At 29.7% G+C, this 15,532-nt stretch overlaps 3 protein-coding genes across 3 annotated transcripts in view; all 3 read right to left on the bottom strand.

Moving 5' to 3' along the window:
- The window catches only part of LOC109859046 (fatty acid synthase-like), a 30,018-nt gene extending 29,440 nt beyond the window's left edge, over positions 1-578 (bottom strand). The window contains 1 exon segment of the mRNA XM_020436893.1: positions 386-578. Coding sequence (XP_020292482.1) covers positions 386-578 — 193 coding nt within the window.
- A 1,074-nt stretch (positions 579-1,652) lies between these two features.
- On the bottom strand, positions 1,653-2,757 carry LOC109859047 (fatty acid synthase-like). Its single transcript, XM_020436894.1, has 2 exons — positions 2,685-2,757; positions 1,653-1,918 (listed from the first exon to the last, which is right to left on the bottom strand). Exons 1-2 carry the CDS (start codon positions 2,755-2,757, stop codon positions 1,653-1,655), a joined length of 339 nt encoding a protein of 112 aa, XP_020292483.1.
- Positions 2,758-10,646: 7,889 nt separating this feature from the next.
- LOC109859048 (fatty acid synthase-like) overlaps positions 10,647-15,532 on the bottom strand; it is an 18,090-nt gene continuing 13,204 nt past the window's right edge. The window contains exons 14-19 of the mRNA XM_020436895.1: positions 15,344-15,530; positions 13,807-14,629; positions 13,157-13,638; positions 12,807-13,061; positions 12,405-12,665; positions 10,647-12,333 (exon numbers count right to left, since the gene is read on the bottom strand). Coding sequence (XP_020292484.1) covers positions 12,229-12,333; positions 12,405-12,665; positions 12,807-13,061; positions 13,157-13,638; positions 13,807-14,629; positions 15,344-15,530 — 2,113 coding nt within the window. The 3' untranslated portion in view covers positions 10,647-12,228. The remainder of the gene's footprint in view (positions 12,334-12,404; positions 12,666-12,806; positions 13,062-13,156; positions 13,639-13,806; positions 14,630-15,343; positions 15,531-15,532) is intronic.

Consider the following 15,532-nt stretch of genomic DNA (forward strand, 5'->3'; position numbering starts at 1 on the left):
AGTAATATTCTCAGTGATAACCTGTAATACTTCCTGTGATATCCAATAATATTTTCTGTGATATCCAATAATTTTTTCTGTAATACTTAATAATATTCTTGTGTAATTGCCAGTAATATTTATATGTAATCGGCAATAGTTCTTTTTCGTGAGGGTTACTACTGTGCTATTTCTTTCCAGCTGACCACGATTATTTATCATACGCGAATGATAAATGAAAGACGGCCGACTAGAAGAAACTGACGCAGTAAATCAAGAGAAAACTAAAGAATTTTTATTTCTCTCATTGCGCACAATTCAATGACGGCAGGTATACTTATTTTTGTGATAAATTAAAAAACAATATAATATAATATTAATTATTATCATTTTAAAAGAACTATACCAAGACGAAAGAATTGATGTGTTAAGTAAGGATGTAAACACAGATTGGCACCAGCTACAATGGCCGCATTACAGTCTCCGTTTTGTATCCTTGTATACGCATGGGCTAAAGCGAAAAGAGTTGAACTACAAGCTGTATCTACAAGATATGATGGTCCAGAAATATCTAACCAAGAAGAAATCTTGTTTGCCATCAAAACTTTGGCTGATAAATGTACATGTTCCATTATCTAGAATTATATAAATATATATACAGAATGAATTATAAATATATACATGTACATTTAGTTTGTATGATGTGCGTCATTTACATTCACTTTAGATTAGGAACTATTTTCATTTGAGTTGATGTTACATTTTTTTTCGATAAATAAATTGCCATAATTCAATGCTCGAAATTTACATTTTCTGTAACCAGATTTTTAACGGATAAGTAACGTCTTTTTGTTTTTTCTTATTCATTCATATGTACCTCAATTGCTTTTTCGCGAAGTTAACGCGCTTCTAAAGCAGTATCGCTCCGGTGCGTTCCTTATTACCGATTATGAAACGGGACCATTTTTAAGCAGTAAATTGACAGCAACGGGCGTGAAATTCGGCTAGACTCTCTAAGAATCTAGCTAAAAGTGCAAATAATTTCGAGTGTTGAATTATAATTACATACACGCACACACACTTATCCCTGATAAAAAAACAATTATGAAATTATGTGATAAAATCTTGCATGAAAATTGTGATTTGTAATTATGTAGATATATTTTGAAAAATACATGTAAAAATATTGATTTTTTATAAAAGATTTGTAACTTTTGCAAAATTACTTTTTAAATACTATTTTGGCAAAAGAATAACAATATGGCAACTTATCTTAACAGTATGTTTACAAACTTAAATTTAAAGAGAAATTGTTCAATAATTGAGAGAACAAATTTCAGCTATGTAATGTTTAAAACTTGTAGAAATATAATTGCGTAAATGCAGAAATCAAATTACTTTATGTACATACTTACTGGAAATGCATAACGAGACTCTTTTCTAATTTTTGACAAATAATATTTCGAAAATTTTATTTTGACAAAACTATTGCGTTATGGTGAATCATTTTAGTGCAATCATTGAAAAATTGTCGTCATTCATGACGCCATTTTTGTGCAATATTTTTACAATTTGCTTATTGGGGATATAATATATTTTATGTAGCAATCTTTAATTGATAAAATAATGAATAAATATTTTTTGCAATTTTATTAATTATATTAAAGAAAGTTTTATACCGATTTAGAGTTATATTTAGTGTACACTAACGCATCAAATGTCGTGGAATTACATGCAGCTACAAATACTCCAGTATTTGTACCACGTAATTCTTCAGGATTAACTCCAGCATCAACAATTGCTTCATAAGTGTGTTCCAGTAACATTCTAGTCATAGGATCTAGTATCTCTGCTTCGATAAAAGAGCTGTCGAAGTATTGTGCGTCAAACTTGTTTACGTTATTGATCTTGCCGAATTTAGAAGGCATGTCAAATTCAGCTGCCAAAATTCAAAAAACATCAGTACTCATTATTGCGCCATATTTCGAATCACGTCGTCAAATAGTCTCAGAAACCGACATTCATGTACTGTGTTCGGTATTGCAAAACGGAGGCAATGTAATGCTTTTTTACCTCAGAAAGTTGTGTATTCGACTGCGATTGGATGCAAGTTTTAATTTTTTATTATTTGCGTTCGACTTCCGACGTCTCTGATTTCCAATACCAAAGCCATACAATCAAATCTTATATTTAAGATCGTCTTAACTTCAAATAAATTTTGTAAACTAATAAACTGATCTATCTTAAAATGAACTCGAAACAATTTTAAATATAAGATTCGATTGTGAATGTCGGCTTAAATATTTTCAAGTTAAATCATATGGTTAATGCGCAGAGCTACAATGTATACGATACTGCAGGTATGTATGCAAATGACTTATTGTTAGTATAAAACATTCACGACTGTATCCTGTCTACATCTGTATTATAAAATCTTTAAACTGCGTAGCTCTTTTTGTATGTATTCTCTAGATTGTGTGTAACAAAATCCATGAAGTCTTTAATATTTCCTTTTAACAAGAAAAAAAACCCGTTGCTGATCAGCTATCTAATTGAAACGTGAAATGTGTAAATTCTTATGTTTTACGCTCTAATGACATAATAGAATACATATTATGCAGCAATTACTCCGGTATCTTTGCGCGCACACGCACGCACGCACGCACATACGCACTCACTCTCACGCACTCACAGTTTTATCTTACCAGCATTCCATCTTTCATTGTCTTCCGATGAGAGATCAATTTCATTAAAAAGATTCTCCTGAAGATGTTTCATATTATCAGATTTAGGAAATCGTCCAGCAATACCAGAGATAACAATTTCCTCGTTTATGTTATGTGAAGTAAATTGTTTGCTGCTGTCCATATCTTCCTTTTTTGCTGTTGACATTATTATACATCAAATACATCTAATCATAAAAAACATTAATATTTAATTATTCCAAAAACAAATAATCACAAACAATGATTTTTTTACTTTCCAAATCTATATAAATGATTTTTTTTATAAACACTTATAACAAGTAGATTATATCAAATGTTTTGAACATAAACAATGTTATGTAATATTAAGAAAAACAATGACTTTTAAAAATGACAGAAAAATAGAAAAGTAAAAATCAATTGAAAAGAAATTGACACTAGCAAATACTATTTATTTTCTCAGGGAGTAACTTTTTTGTTCCTGCAACGATGCACCAAAAACAATGCAACTGTATTTTTATTTTAAATAGAACACCTTTTACTTTTTTGTATATAAGAATATTTTACGTAAAAAATATTGAGATAAGATGACTTAATAAGTAGTTCGTGACATATATTTCAAATGTTTATCTTCAAATGTTTACACTTTATTAGAAAAGATGTTCGAACATTTGTTAAATATAAGTTTTACGTGCTAGAATGCAAAAGGTTACCTCAGAAGAATATTGCGGACGTTGTTTGTAAACACTGAATAGGGGAGACCGGGGCACAAAGTAGCATCCAAAATAGATTGTAAAAAAAAAAAAAATGTACGCAATATTATGTAATATTAGGTACATTATATAATAGTCACATCCTTTAGCTTTAAGAAAAAACAAATATTATTCTTATATATCTTTACACAAAAGAGTATTTTAATGTTAAGTACAATCGCGCAGATTTGTCAACCTGCCCCATACCCAGGGTTAATTGTCACATGTCTTTTATACAGAGAAACAATAAGATAAAATTTTTGTTTTTTATTTTATTAAATTTATTGAGAGTACATAACATTATACATTAAGTATAAAGTATTTATACAATATTAATAATCATATATATATATATAAAAAAACAAGTTTAAAAGATTTCACAATACTAAATCAGTTAAAAACTATAAAACATAATTAGTAATCTAATCTTTAATAAAAAAAAAACAATGACAGGTACTGAAAAAGTTATAACGACGCATAACAATCACTGCGATTAATTTTTCGCGCATGTTCACCGTGTGACAACTTATCCCGTCTCAATTTGAGTCAACTTATCCCAAACGTTCATTTTAAATAAAAGATATTATATTTATAAACTGCGATGCGATGACGATTAAATAAATATAGGAAAACTTATTTAAAACTACCATATTTCCTATACATAAGATAAAATTGCAATTAGAAATTTTAAAACCAATGAAATTACTAAAGAATCGAGATCAGAAAAATCTACTTGCCATATCCAGTTTTACAAAAGTGCTTATAAATATCATATATAATGTTTTTAAGAAAAGTTCTTTCGTACACGTTACTAACACAACTAGTAGCAACTTACAATAAAAAGAAGAATATTTTCCAAGATTTAGTAAGCAAGATAATAGCAGTTTGACAACTAACCCCGTGTCACAACTAGCCCCGGTCTCCCCTATATATATCTCCCACCAAATAAAAAGCAATACTCTGTATTGTGGCAAGTTTTTGTTTTATACATATTGCATATAATAATTCCAATCTTGCAAAATAATATTTCTGCACCACTCTAGCAATATTCCGTGCTAGATGTGCAATAGAGACTTTTTTTGAAAAGTTTTTGTAACCATCGTAAAATAAAATTACAATCTGTAAAATATATATCTGTGTTTAACAATAGATACTTACTTAATTATTTTATAGTTTTTGTTTTTAATTGTTATTAAAGAACACAAGCACAAAACAACATAAATAAAACAAATATATGGAACGTCTGTCACATTCGATACTACGGCTACTATTTTTCCGTTTTTCTTTTATATAGTCTTTCTACATCCATATCATACACGTACATTTACATAATGCATAAATAACTACATAACGCATACACAGTAAAGATCGAAGCACAAACTGTTGCATAAGACATAAGAAAATCAACCAATCCAGTCTTCTATTTTTATTTTTACTTTTTGTTCTAGAAGACTTTGATTGGTTGATTCTCTTAAGTCTTATGCGTTATGGATTATGCAAAAGTCTGTGCTTCGACCTTAGATTATTGAACTATACGTAACCTTTCAAATTACTGTTATAACTTTTACATATAGTTAGTAATATTATAATAATATAATTTATTTAGACACTTCAGCCTATACATATAGTTAGTAATATTACATTAGTAATATTGAAATACGGTACGTTTATCTTTAAACCTGAATAATACGTTGCTTAATGTTTTTCTGTTTTTATAATTGTAATAATATTATGTGGTTATGGTATGTGTGTGTTATGTTGTATTTATGTATTATGAGTTTATTAAGAATATTTCAAACTTTTTTTAAAGTGTACATTCGCACGTAGAAAGAATGAACGAATATAATCTATAGTTTTATAGTATTTTTACTATAATTTATTGTCTTTGTGATATATACATGAAAAATGCAGTAGTACGCCGGCTTTTACACATAAATTGCGGTAATAATAAACGTAAGACATGTCGTAAGAATTGACCAATTACAATTGTTTATAGTCAAAAATAGGACCACAACTCGAAAATTCGTAATATGACTAATTCTTACGGTATGTCTTACGTTACAGCTATGGCGACTTATATGCAATGGCTCTTACAGAAATCAGTTTGTGTTAGTTATATGCGATCACAAATCGAATGTGTGCAAAATATTGTTGATTAATAAACTACAAGTAAGTTGTAACAATTCTAAAGCAACACGCATTTAAATATGATTTAATGATTAAATGATTAACTTCTTATCTTATATGATACTATCATATGTCTCATGATACGATCTACTATTTTCATTATTAGTTTCTTAAATATAGTTTGTTTTATAAAAAAAAAATTTTATATTATTAATTGTTATTAAGTACGCGTAAATAGCGCGTAAGCAACTTTATTGTTAATTACGCGTTAATAACTCGTAAGAGACTTTATTACTGACTGCTACGCGACTTTATTACGTCACAAATTAAATTAAGAAGTTAAGAATAAGAATTACGCAAAAAAATTGATCGCGAATCTCGAGATTACGTGTATACAGCTCGAAATCAGCTTAATATTTTTACTATGGGACGTTTTGAGCAAGAAGTTTGATTCCGATACTGTTGCCGGACTAAGGATTACACGTCTTACCAGAGTAAATTATATGTATATGATATGCTAATTCGTATTTGCATAAAACTTGTATTTGCATGTGACCTATAATCAAACGACAGTTAACGTGCAAAAAACATGTCTCGATAAAATGTGTTAACAATTTCTTACTCTCATAGTGTACACTTGACTTTCTTAGAAAATTCTGACGCAGTTGTATTAACTAAAATATATAACATTTTTTAAATAACATATTGAGAATTGTTAAAGGCATACAAGACATTATACAAGACGCAAGATTAATCATTTACACACTGTATATAAAATAAATATATATCATTTTTTTGTTTTATTTTTAGGATCGCGAGCTATTTTTATCGTTACAATAAACTTTACATACAAATATTGCATTTTTAGTAAATATTATTTCTTATGCTTATTTTTTATTATGCTTGTACAAAGGTCTTGTTTTGTTGGACTTGAAACTTACCGCATTTCTGAATATACAGGGTGTTTGAAAAAGTTTGATAAGACCATTATGCGAAATTAGATGGATAGATTACGATTATCAATTAATGTAATCAGAACGTCATTTATTATTTTGGAAAATTTGCAATATTTATTAAATTCCGACAATTTAAAAGCTTGTAAAAATTTACAACCAAGTATTAAGGTCGATACGAGCTACTATGTGCGGATGTACGTAATACAATGCTTCTCAATTTTTTTATTTCTAAAAAAACACTTGGATCTTATTGCTCTAATAAAAACACAGGTCCAGTTACGATAATCACGACATAAACTAAGATAATTTAATTATTCTAACTCGTGAAACAGTTAGAATAATTCTTCTCTTATGACATCTCCGAAAAGAAAAAGAAATTGAACCATTTATAACGTTTTCTTTATTTATTTTTGTAAACAATCTAAATAGCGCACATATGCGTCTATCGGCATATAACGTTTAGTACACGGAAAAAAAATAGTTCTACCACAGCTAATTACGGTTTGCTGAAAATGAATTTGCTGCTGTAGCCATAAAATTTCCTATTACATAGAAACATTTTGCTGATATTCCTAAATATGTCGACATAATAGCAAATACATACATATTTTGCTACAAGACATGCGTATTTGCTATTGTGTCGACATATTTAGGAATATCAGCACAAACTGATTCTATGTAATAGAAAATTTTATAGCTACAGCAGCAAATTCAGTTTCAGCATATTTGCTATTGTGTCAACATATTTAAGAATATCAGCAAACTGAATATATTATAAAAGTGTGTTTTGTCCTTGTTTTCCTTTTTTCTCCTTCTTCTCTTTGACGTTTTAGTTCCCGTTTTGCCAAAATTGTAAGTTACAATTGTATAGATATCTTTTAGGGAATAGATGTGCCAAAATCAGTTATCTTTTTATGAAATATTTGTAGGTGTTTGCAAAATTACTTTCCAAATACTTTTTTGGCAAAAGAATAACGATATGACGAATCATCTTAGCAGTATATTTGCAAAAGTAATTTCAAAAAGTAAGTTTTCAAGAATTAGAAAAAAAAATTCAATTTCTGTGATGTTTAAAATATGTAGAAATATATGATTGCACATATGAAGAAATCAACTTAATTCATGTATATATTTATAGACATGCATAACGACTCTTTTCTAACATTTGACAAATATTATTTACAAAATTTTATTGTGACAGAACTGTTGTATTGCAAATCATCTTAATGCAAGTATTGCAGAATCGTCGTGTAAATATTGCACAAAAATGACATCATGAATGACGACCATTTCGTCTATTTTGTCCTGTAACTTTTTTGCCCTTTTCTCCCTTTTCTCCTTGCCTATTTAGTTTCTTTTTTGCCTTACTTGTTTTAGCATTAAAATCCTCCCATTATTATTGTCTTTTTAATTCCTCTTTTGTCCTTCATCCAATGTTTCAAGTCTTCCGTTTCTCTTTCTATTCCATCATTCACGTATGCTCGTATTATTTTCTAACATTTTGCTTCTAATCTCACCTTTTTCATCATTATATCTTCTTGCCCTTTTTCTTTTTCTTCCTCTTCTATCTCTTTTCTTTTTCTTACTTCCTTTATCATTACATTCCTTTTATTGCTGTTCTTTTGTTAGTTTTTCTTCCCACTCCTTGCACCTCCCACCTATACTTTTTGGCAAAATCTCTTCTATTTTCTACTATTTTTTGTTATCTATTCACGTCTCCCGTAATACGATTATGTTCTAAGTCTTCAATTTTATCCGGAACTTTCCTTTCCTTCTTTTGTCGTTTCTTCTTTCTACTTTTTTTTCTTCCTTCCTTACTTCTTAAGTTTTTTACCTCTATCTTCTTCCCTTTCTCTATTTCCCCCTTTTTCCTTCTTCCATCCTTTTTCCTTTCTTTTTTTCCGGGTGTCTTACTCTCTTTAACGCTTATCCTTCCGTATCTCATTTTCAACATTTTTCTTCTCAATTCTTATTGTGTTTCCTTCCATGTATTTTTTCTTTTTTTTTCTGCTACCGTAATTATTAGCAACATTCTTATTTCTTTCTTTTTCCATGTCATATCATACAATCCAAAACTTCCTTTCTTTTATATTTTTAGTTTTATCCCAAATTATTTTCTTATTCTGCTTTTTGTCCACTCTAACCCATATAATTTTGCTTTTATCTTCCCTTTCAACATTCATTGTTATCAAATTTTTTATCTTACCCTCAGACTTTATTTCTGTCAACAGTGTTTCCGCTCGCCATTTCGAATCTCGTTTTTTTCTACTTCTTTTATTAAATTTGTTTTCCTCTTTTTTTTCTTTTCATTCTAGATTTTTTTTTATTTTGTTATTTTTATTCTCCCTTCCAAGTTGTCCTTCCTTTTTTCCCATTCTTCCTTCTGTTCCTTTGCTTTCTATCCTTTTCTTCTCTTTCAGCTTCTTTTCCACCTCTTTACTTTTATTCCATCTCCTTCTTTTACCACTTACGTATTTTTTCCTTCTGTTTTCATTTTCTTGCTCACTTTTGTCATTACTTCTATACATATTACCATTTTACCTCTTAGTTTACCTAATTCATTTTATATATTTTTTTCTTTCCTTGTTTCTTTTCATGTTCTTTTTTCGTCCCTCTCTTTTTTTCTTTTTCTTTTTGTTTACTCTACTTTGGTGACCTTTGCATCTTCTTGCGCTTTTTAAACATTTAGTCACTCTTTTCCGCCTCTTTCTTTTTCTCTCTCCTGATTTCTTCTTCCGTTTCAGCCACATTTCTAATTTTGATTCTTCACTCGTTGTCCTATTTCTTTCACTCCTCTTTAATGTTTTTACTGTTTCAACTCTGTTCTTTCCTTTTTTTCCTTTTTTCTCCATACTTTATACCTTCTTTTTGCACACTACTCTAATACTTTCTTTGCATTTGTTGTGAACAAAACCATTTTGTGCACTCTGTGCCTTCTCTGCCTTCTCTGCACTTTGCTGCTTCCTTGTGAGCAATACTTAAATATCCTGTCTGCATTTTCCTTTCGAACAATCCATTTTTTGCATTTTCCCGCTTCTTCCTATCGTACCTCGCCTAAGCTCTCAAACTCGCACGCAACTGTTCGATGACACTTATAGAGAAAACAGTTATATTAATTTAAAAAATGTAACCATAGACGTATAATATATAGACTGTGCATTTAGGCTAAAAAGATGTTTTTACAGTTGACGAAGACAATACTTTGAACAGTAATTTTCTCTCCGTTTATTAATGTCTGTGGTGATATCAGAGCCTACTATTTCATATCGCTTATATATAACTTGCCATCACTTCTTAATTTATTTCATTCTTTTTTTTATCCCTACTATTTTTCCATTCTCACTTTTCACTACTATTCTATTAATCAGCAAAATCTTCATTTTCCTTCACTACTTTGCTAGACACAGACGAGGCTACTGATTAACACCAGTTGTTTCTCTAATCGTTGAAACTATTTTCGTAACATAGCAAAGGTAGAGGACGCGAAATCTATAACTATACGTCTATGAATGTAACACGCATATTTATTTTATTATTAATTACCTATAACTATTTTTCTTTATATTATTTATCGTTGTAAACATTTCTTTTTTGTATTTCTTTCCACTTTTATTTCTTTTTTTTCATCTCCACGCTTTTTTTTTTTTTAACTCGCCGATTATATCACTGCTAATTTTCTCCATGTGTATACGAATGTCAAAATCACTTTTCTGTCATCATTTGATGACTTTCTCGACTCGACTTGATCAAACCAACTGCGGCATTATATTCTTCTCCTGGATTTAGTTCTTTATATTCTATTTCATTCTTAGGTTTTATTTATAAAAGATAGTATCTTAATCTTGCTATTACTTTCAAACGGTGAAAAAATTTTAGAAAATCTTGAATATATTATATACATTTTAGAAAAATGCAATGACTTTGTACAACTGGCAGATACAGAGAACTATGATAATTTTATAACAGTACAAAAAAAACGATTAATGTCATCGAGGTAATACTTTGTATTAAAAATTTAAAAACATTATAAATAAATAAACATATACAAAGTGTCCCAGAATTACACTGTTTTCTTTTATTGTAGAGAACCGTTTTCTCATTTGTACAGTACATTTGACAAAAGTCATTATTCAGACATTTTACTATTTTTATGGTAAAACAGGACGGTTCAGCATCCTCTTAAGTTACATAAGCGCTGCGGCATTAGATATGTTAACATATTCATTAGTATAGATATGTTAATTTAGTCATTAATAATCAGTACACTAACTTTATCAGAGGCCTTACCTTGATAGTCAAGCATTTTTGCAAACTCATGTAACTTAATGCCTGAGCAAAGGTTTTCGAATAGTTACTGTGTATATGCTGAAAACGTAATGCATAGTCATACGTAATCAACAACACAAAGGCAAATTTGAGTCATTTTGTGTTAACAGATTTAGAGTAAACGGAAAGCAACTGTTGCTCCTTACGTTGTCCACAAAATGACTTCTACTCATGGAAAACTCTTTGCTTTTGTCATTTGTTTTCGGCAACATAAGAGCAACATGACGGTAACAAGACACCGATGTCTGTACTTCTGTCGTATGGTTGTTAAACCCTCTTGAAATATATTACTTCTATCTTGTAGCCCATTAAATGTCGAAAACAAATGACCGTTTTTTTCAGAATAAGTAGATAAAAACAATTACATTTTAGTAAGAAACAAGTGGTCTCGCGGACTGAGTGAAAGGACTGCGAATACGAAGGTCTCGAGTATAAATCCAAACTATCACCATTAGGATTGTTTCCGGTATCTTTCATCGAGTTAATCAGTTTGATCGGCGAACTAAATCAGATCTTCAAAGATTAATTCGAGTGAAATCTCGAATTACTTCCTCTATCACAACGCGATGTGCTAGTGAATTGTATTTTTGCTCAAATGTGTGACTCAGCATATGTTGTCGGTAACTTGTTATGTTATGCTTTTTATGCTACTGATAAATCGTTGACAGCAGATACACAGCAAGTTGTCGGCAACACATGTTTGATACGTGTCATGTCAAAGAGAAATGTCTGACTCACCTTGTTCTAAGTTTGCTGAAAACTCAAGCGTTTTCGGCACCATGACAACAAAAACACAGACAGGTTGCTATCGAAGTACTTTTTAAGATTAATAATTTAATTTTTAAAATTTGATTCTTTGCAATTCTTTTGAAATTCTTTTGTAAATAGTTATGTATGTTGGGACGCGTTTCTAGAAAATCAACATCATATGAATTTCTCTTCAAAATTCATTTTATTTCGATTTACAAAAAATATTTCAGTTACGATCCGTATAACGTGTGCCCAAAAAACCACAGCAAAAAAAGAGAAATAAGTAATTTATTTAAACCACACACACACACAAACTTTCCCGAAAACAATTGTCTGTTTTTAAAAGATTTACCTATTTTTTATATGCTTTGAGTCCGTGAAATTAAATTAAATCAATTTTGATACTGTTACAATAATGTTGAGATCAGTAGAGTCATAGTTTCTATTAAATAGTCATCAGTAAATTCGTGTACACTAAAACATTTGTTATATAAACATTTTTTTTTTTTTAAATTGCGCACTCTTCGAGAAATTTTGCATATCTTTTCCAGATAATTGTTTGTGTTTGATAAATTGACAGCAAATTACTTATTGCTTTTACATTCTCTTGTTATTTCGACAACAAACTATTTGTTACTCTTGTCTTATTTCTCCATTAATAGCAGCTGCGACCTGATCACTATTAATTATTGATACATGATTGCTGTCTACGTAGTGAATTTGTACACTTTTGCTTATCTGCGACCAAAACACATCAATTATATAAAAGTATATTGGTAGGAAAAATTGAATATTTGCTAGTAAATTACCTTATTTAGACCATAATCTTCTTCTACCGAAGAAAGTAATAAATTTGTTGCTTTTAATAGTATTATAGGTGACTGAATTGATACCAATGAAGACGTATCGTATTCTTGAACAGCAATTAAATGTTTGTAAATTGTTGTACAAAATAGTTTAATGGAATCGATGGAAAGTTTGAAAGAAGTTATCATTTCACTAGTAATGTATTTTGTAAAACTATTTAGTTTGTCTTCCCAAGTAGCATATTTATTTAATTCTGGTATAATCTGAAACACGCACATATACTGAACAAATATAGTAGCAATTGTTAAATGTAGCTTATGTCTCTGTTTGTGTGCTCTAGTTTTAATATAGCGCTATATCCACAATATAAAACATATATTTTATTGTATTATGTTATTACATACCAATTCTGATGCAGGTATATTAAAACCATCTATTATGTGTTTTAACACACAAATTTGAAATTCTTGACTATTAGTAAAAGGGAAGAATGTTTCCTGTATGTCTTTTAAGTACTTGGGAGCTCCGTCGATTAATACTAATCGTCCTCGAAAGTTTTTAGCTTCTAATTGTTTTACCATTTCAATAGCAATAAGAGATCCATATGAATATGCGCCAATTACGAATTCTGTAGAATCTGTTAGTTTTGATAAAATATGCTAAAAAAATACAAGATTTTTGCAATTATTATTGCTTGTACACAACTTATATAATTTTTTTTCTAGATGTAAAAATTTCTATTTTGACTACATACAGATAAAAGATCAGTGGCTGATTGTATTACAGAGTGAGCAGATTCAGGAATATTAATAGAACTATGTTGTAGGCATATTGCAGGAGCTTTAATTTTTGGAGCTATTGAGTTGTATATGTTAGCAAATCCTTCAATTCCTGGCAAAAGAAATACTTGGTTTCTATCTACTTCTCGTTGTGTAGAGAGTTCTACAGAAATGTTTGAAATTATATCTAAGTCAGATATTAACCGAAAAATATTAAAGACTTTTACATGTTGCGAATTATTTGTGTCAAGTTGTTTCTCAACATTCTTTTGGTCGTATTTATCTTTTTCAGTTACTTTTTTGAGTTTAGCGAAGGTGAGATTTCGAATTTCTTGGGCTGTGAAGAAAATATTGAATTCTCTTTCTATTGTTTGCTTAATTTCTAAACCCATCATAGAATCCATGCCAAGTTCAGACAAGAGTACTTGTTCTCCAACTCCTTTTAAAGTTTTCAATCCTATGTGTGTGTGTGAGACAAAGAGAGAGGGTTAAGTATGAAATTTATATAAAAACATGTAAAAGTACCATTCGATAATGGAATAAAAAAAATCAAAACGGTTATTGTTGATAAAAAGAAAGAGAAAAAGAATGAGTTTATGATATAGTAATTTATAAATAAATTTACCCATTATGTCCATCACAACATGCACAATGTCTCCAGAAACTTTTGATCTTGTAGCTACAATCATACTGCTTACAATCGGTCGATTCTGCATTAAGAAATTGTTCAGTGATTCTAAACAAGATGATATTCGTTGTTGCAATGTTCCACTGATAACTAGTTCTTTATTGTTTTGTTGCATGTCAGCGACAAGACCGACGTCGCCTATCGCACCCCACTGAATAGCCATGCCAGGTAATCCATCTTGCACTCTTTTTTCGCAGATTCTTTCCATTATCGAATTGGCCATACCGTAGTTAGTTTGTCCAAAATTTCCTTTACCACATGAAACAGATGAAAATACCACAAAATGTCGAAGATAAGGACACATTTTTCTAGACAAATTGTCCAGTTGCCTTGTAGCTAGAACTTTCGACTGAAATGTTTCTTCAAATGTTTCCGGAGTTTGATTCGTGAAAATATCATCTTTTAGCACAACTGCGAGATTAAATATAGCATCCACTGGTCCTAATTCGTTGGCAGAACGTAAAATAGAAGCACAACCGTTATGAGTAGATGCGTCAACGCCTGTCATTATTTGCACATTTACTCCATACGATTTCCATAACTCTATTCTTGACTGTTGATAACCGTTCTTTATACCATTTCGTGAAATGAGTATAATTTTTTGAGCTCCACGAACAATCAACCAGTTGGTTAACTCTAGGCCGAAACCGCCTAAACCACCCAAAATAATATAAGATTTATGCTCATTACATAAATATTGAGGATACGCGAGAATAGGAGCGTCCGCAACTTCTTTCTCTGTACGTATTTTTATGATTACCTAAAAGTAAAAATAAAATTTAAAAGATTTTATAAAAATTATATTTTTGTTACCTGTTCTTTATATTGAGAGAAAAAAAATAATATAAAATATTTGTTTTAATAAAATATATTTCCGACAAATAACCCAAAACTCTATATGTTGCTTTTATATTTTTACATTTTTATTCGGTAATTGATTTAAATTTGTCCTTTGCTTAAAATCCATAACTATAAATAAATTGATAACAATTTGTAAAGAGTTGATTATACGATATTGTTGATTACACAAATATCGCAAAATTATTACTAGAATATTGCAAAACATCGAAAGCCGTTTGTAAAATAATCAGGTCTAAATTTATTGTCACCAAATAGCATTTATATCATTATCGAACTGTCGATAGCAGATTATCAGCAGGAACTGCATAATCTGTCAAAGCCACAAAATATAATATATTCAATACTACTGCAATCTTAAGAATTAAGTAACATTTTGCTAAGAGTTTTCTTACATAAACTTTTTTATTTGAAATTTGTCGGAAAAAACCACACTGTGTAAGTAGTTATAAGTGTACTAAAATGTTTATATGTTAATTCTACATGATTATTTTTTTTACGAACTATATATATGAAATGTACAATCTCGATCACAAATAACGTGACCGCCTTTAGGTGCTGTACACGGTATTACATTTTCTATAAAAATTGTACTTTTAGGTTTTTTCTAATTTACCTTTCCTATATGTTTTGCAGCTGCCATATATTTAAAAGCGGTTTCTATCTCATGTTGTTCAAAAACTTTTCTTACAAGTGGTACGACCGCTCCACGCTGAATCATATTGTTTAACAAGTTATAAATATGTATTTTTCTTTTTATATCAGTACTACTAAATATTCTATCTAACATAACTCCATAAAAACT

This window comes from Pseudomyrmex gracilis, unplaced genomic scaffold (genome assembly GCF_002006095.1).
Source record: "Pseudomyrmex gracilis isolate BER0280 unplaced genomic scaffold, ASM200609v1 scaffold_235, whole genome shotgun sequence".
Classification (NCBI taxonomy): Eukaryota; Metazoa; Arthropoda; class Insecta; order Hymenoptera; family Formicidae; genus Pseudomyrmex; species Pseudomyrmex gracilis.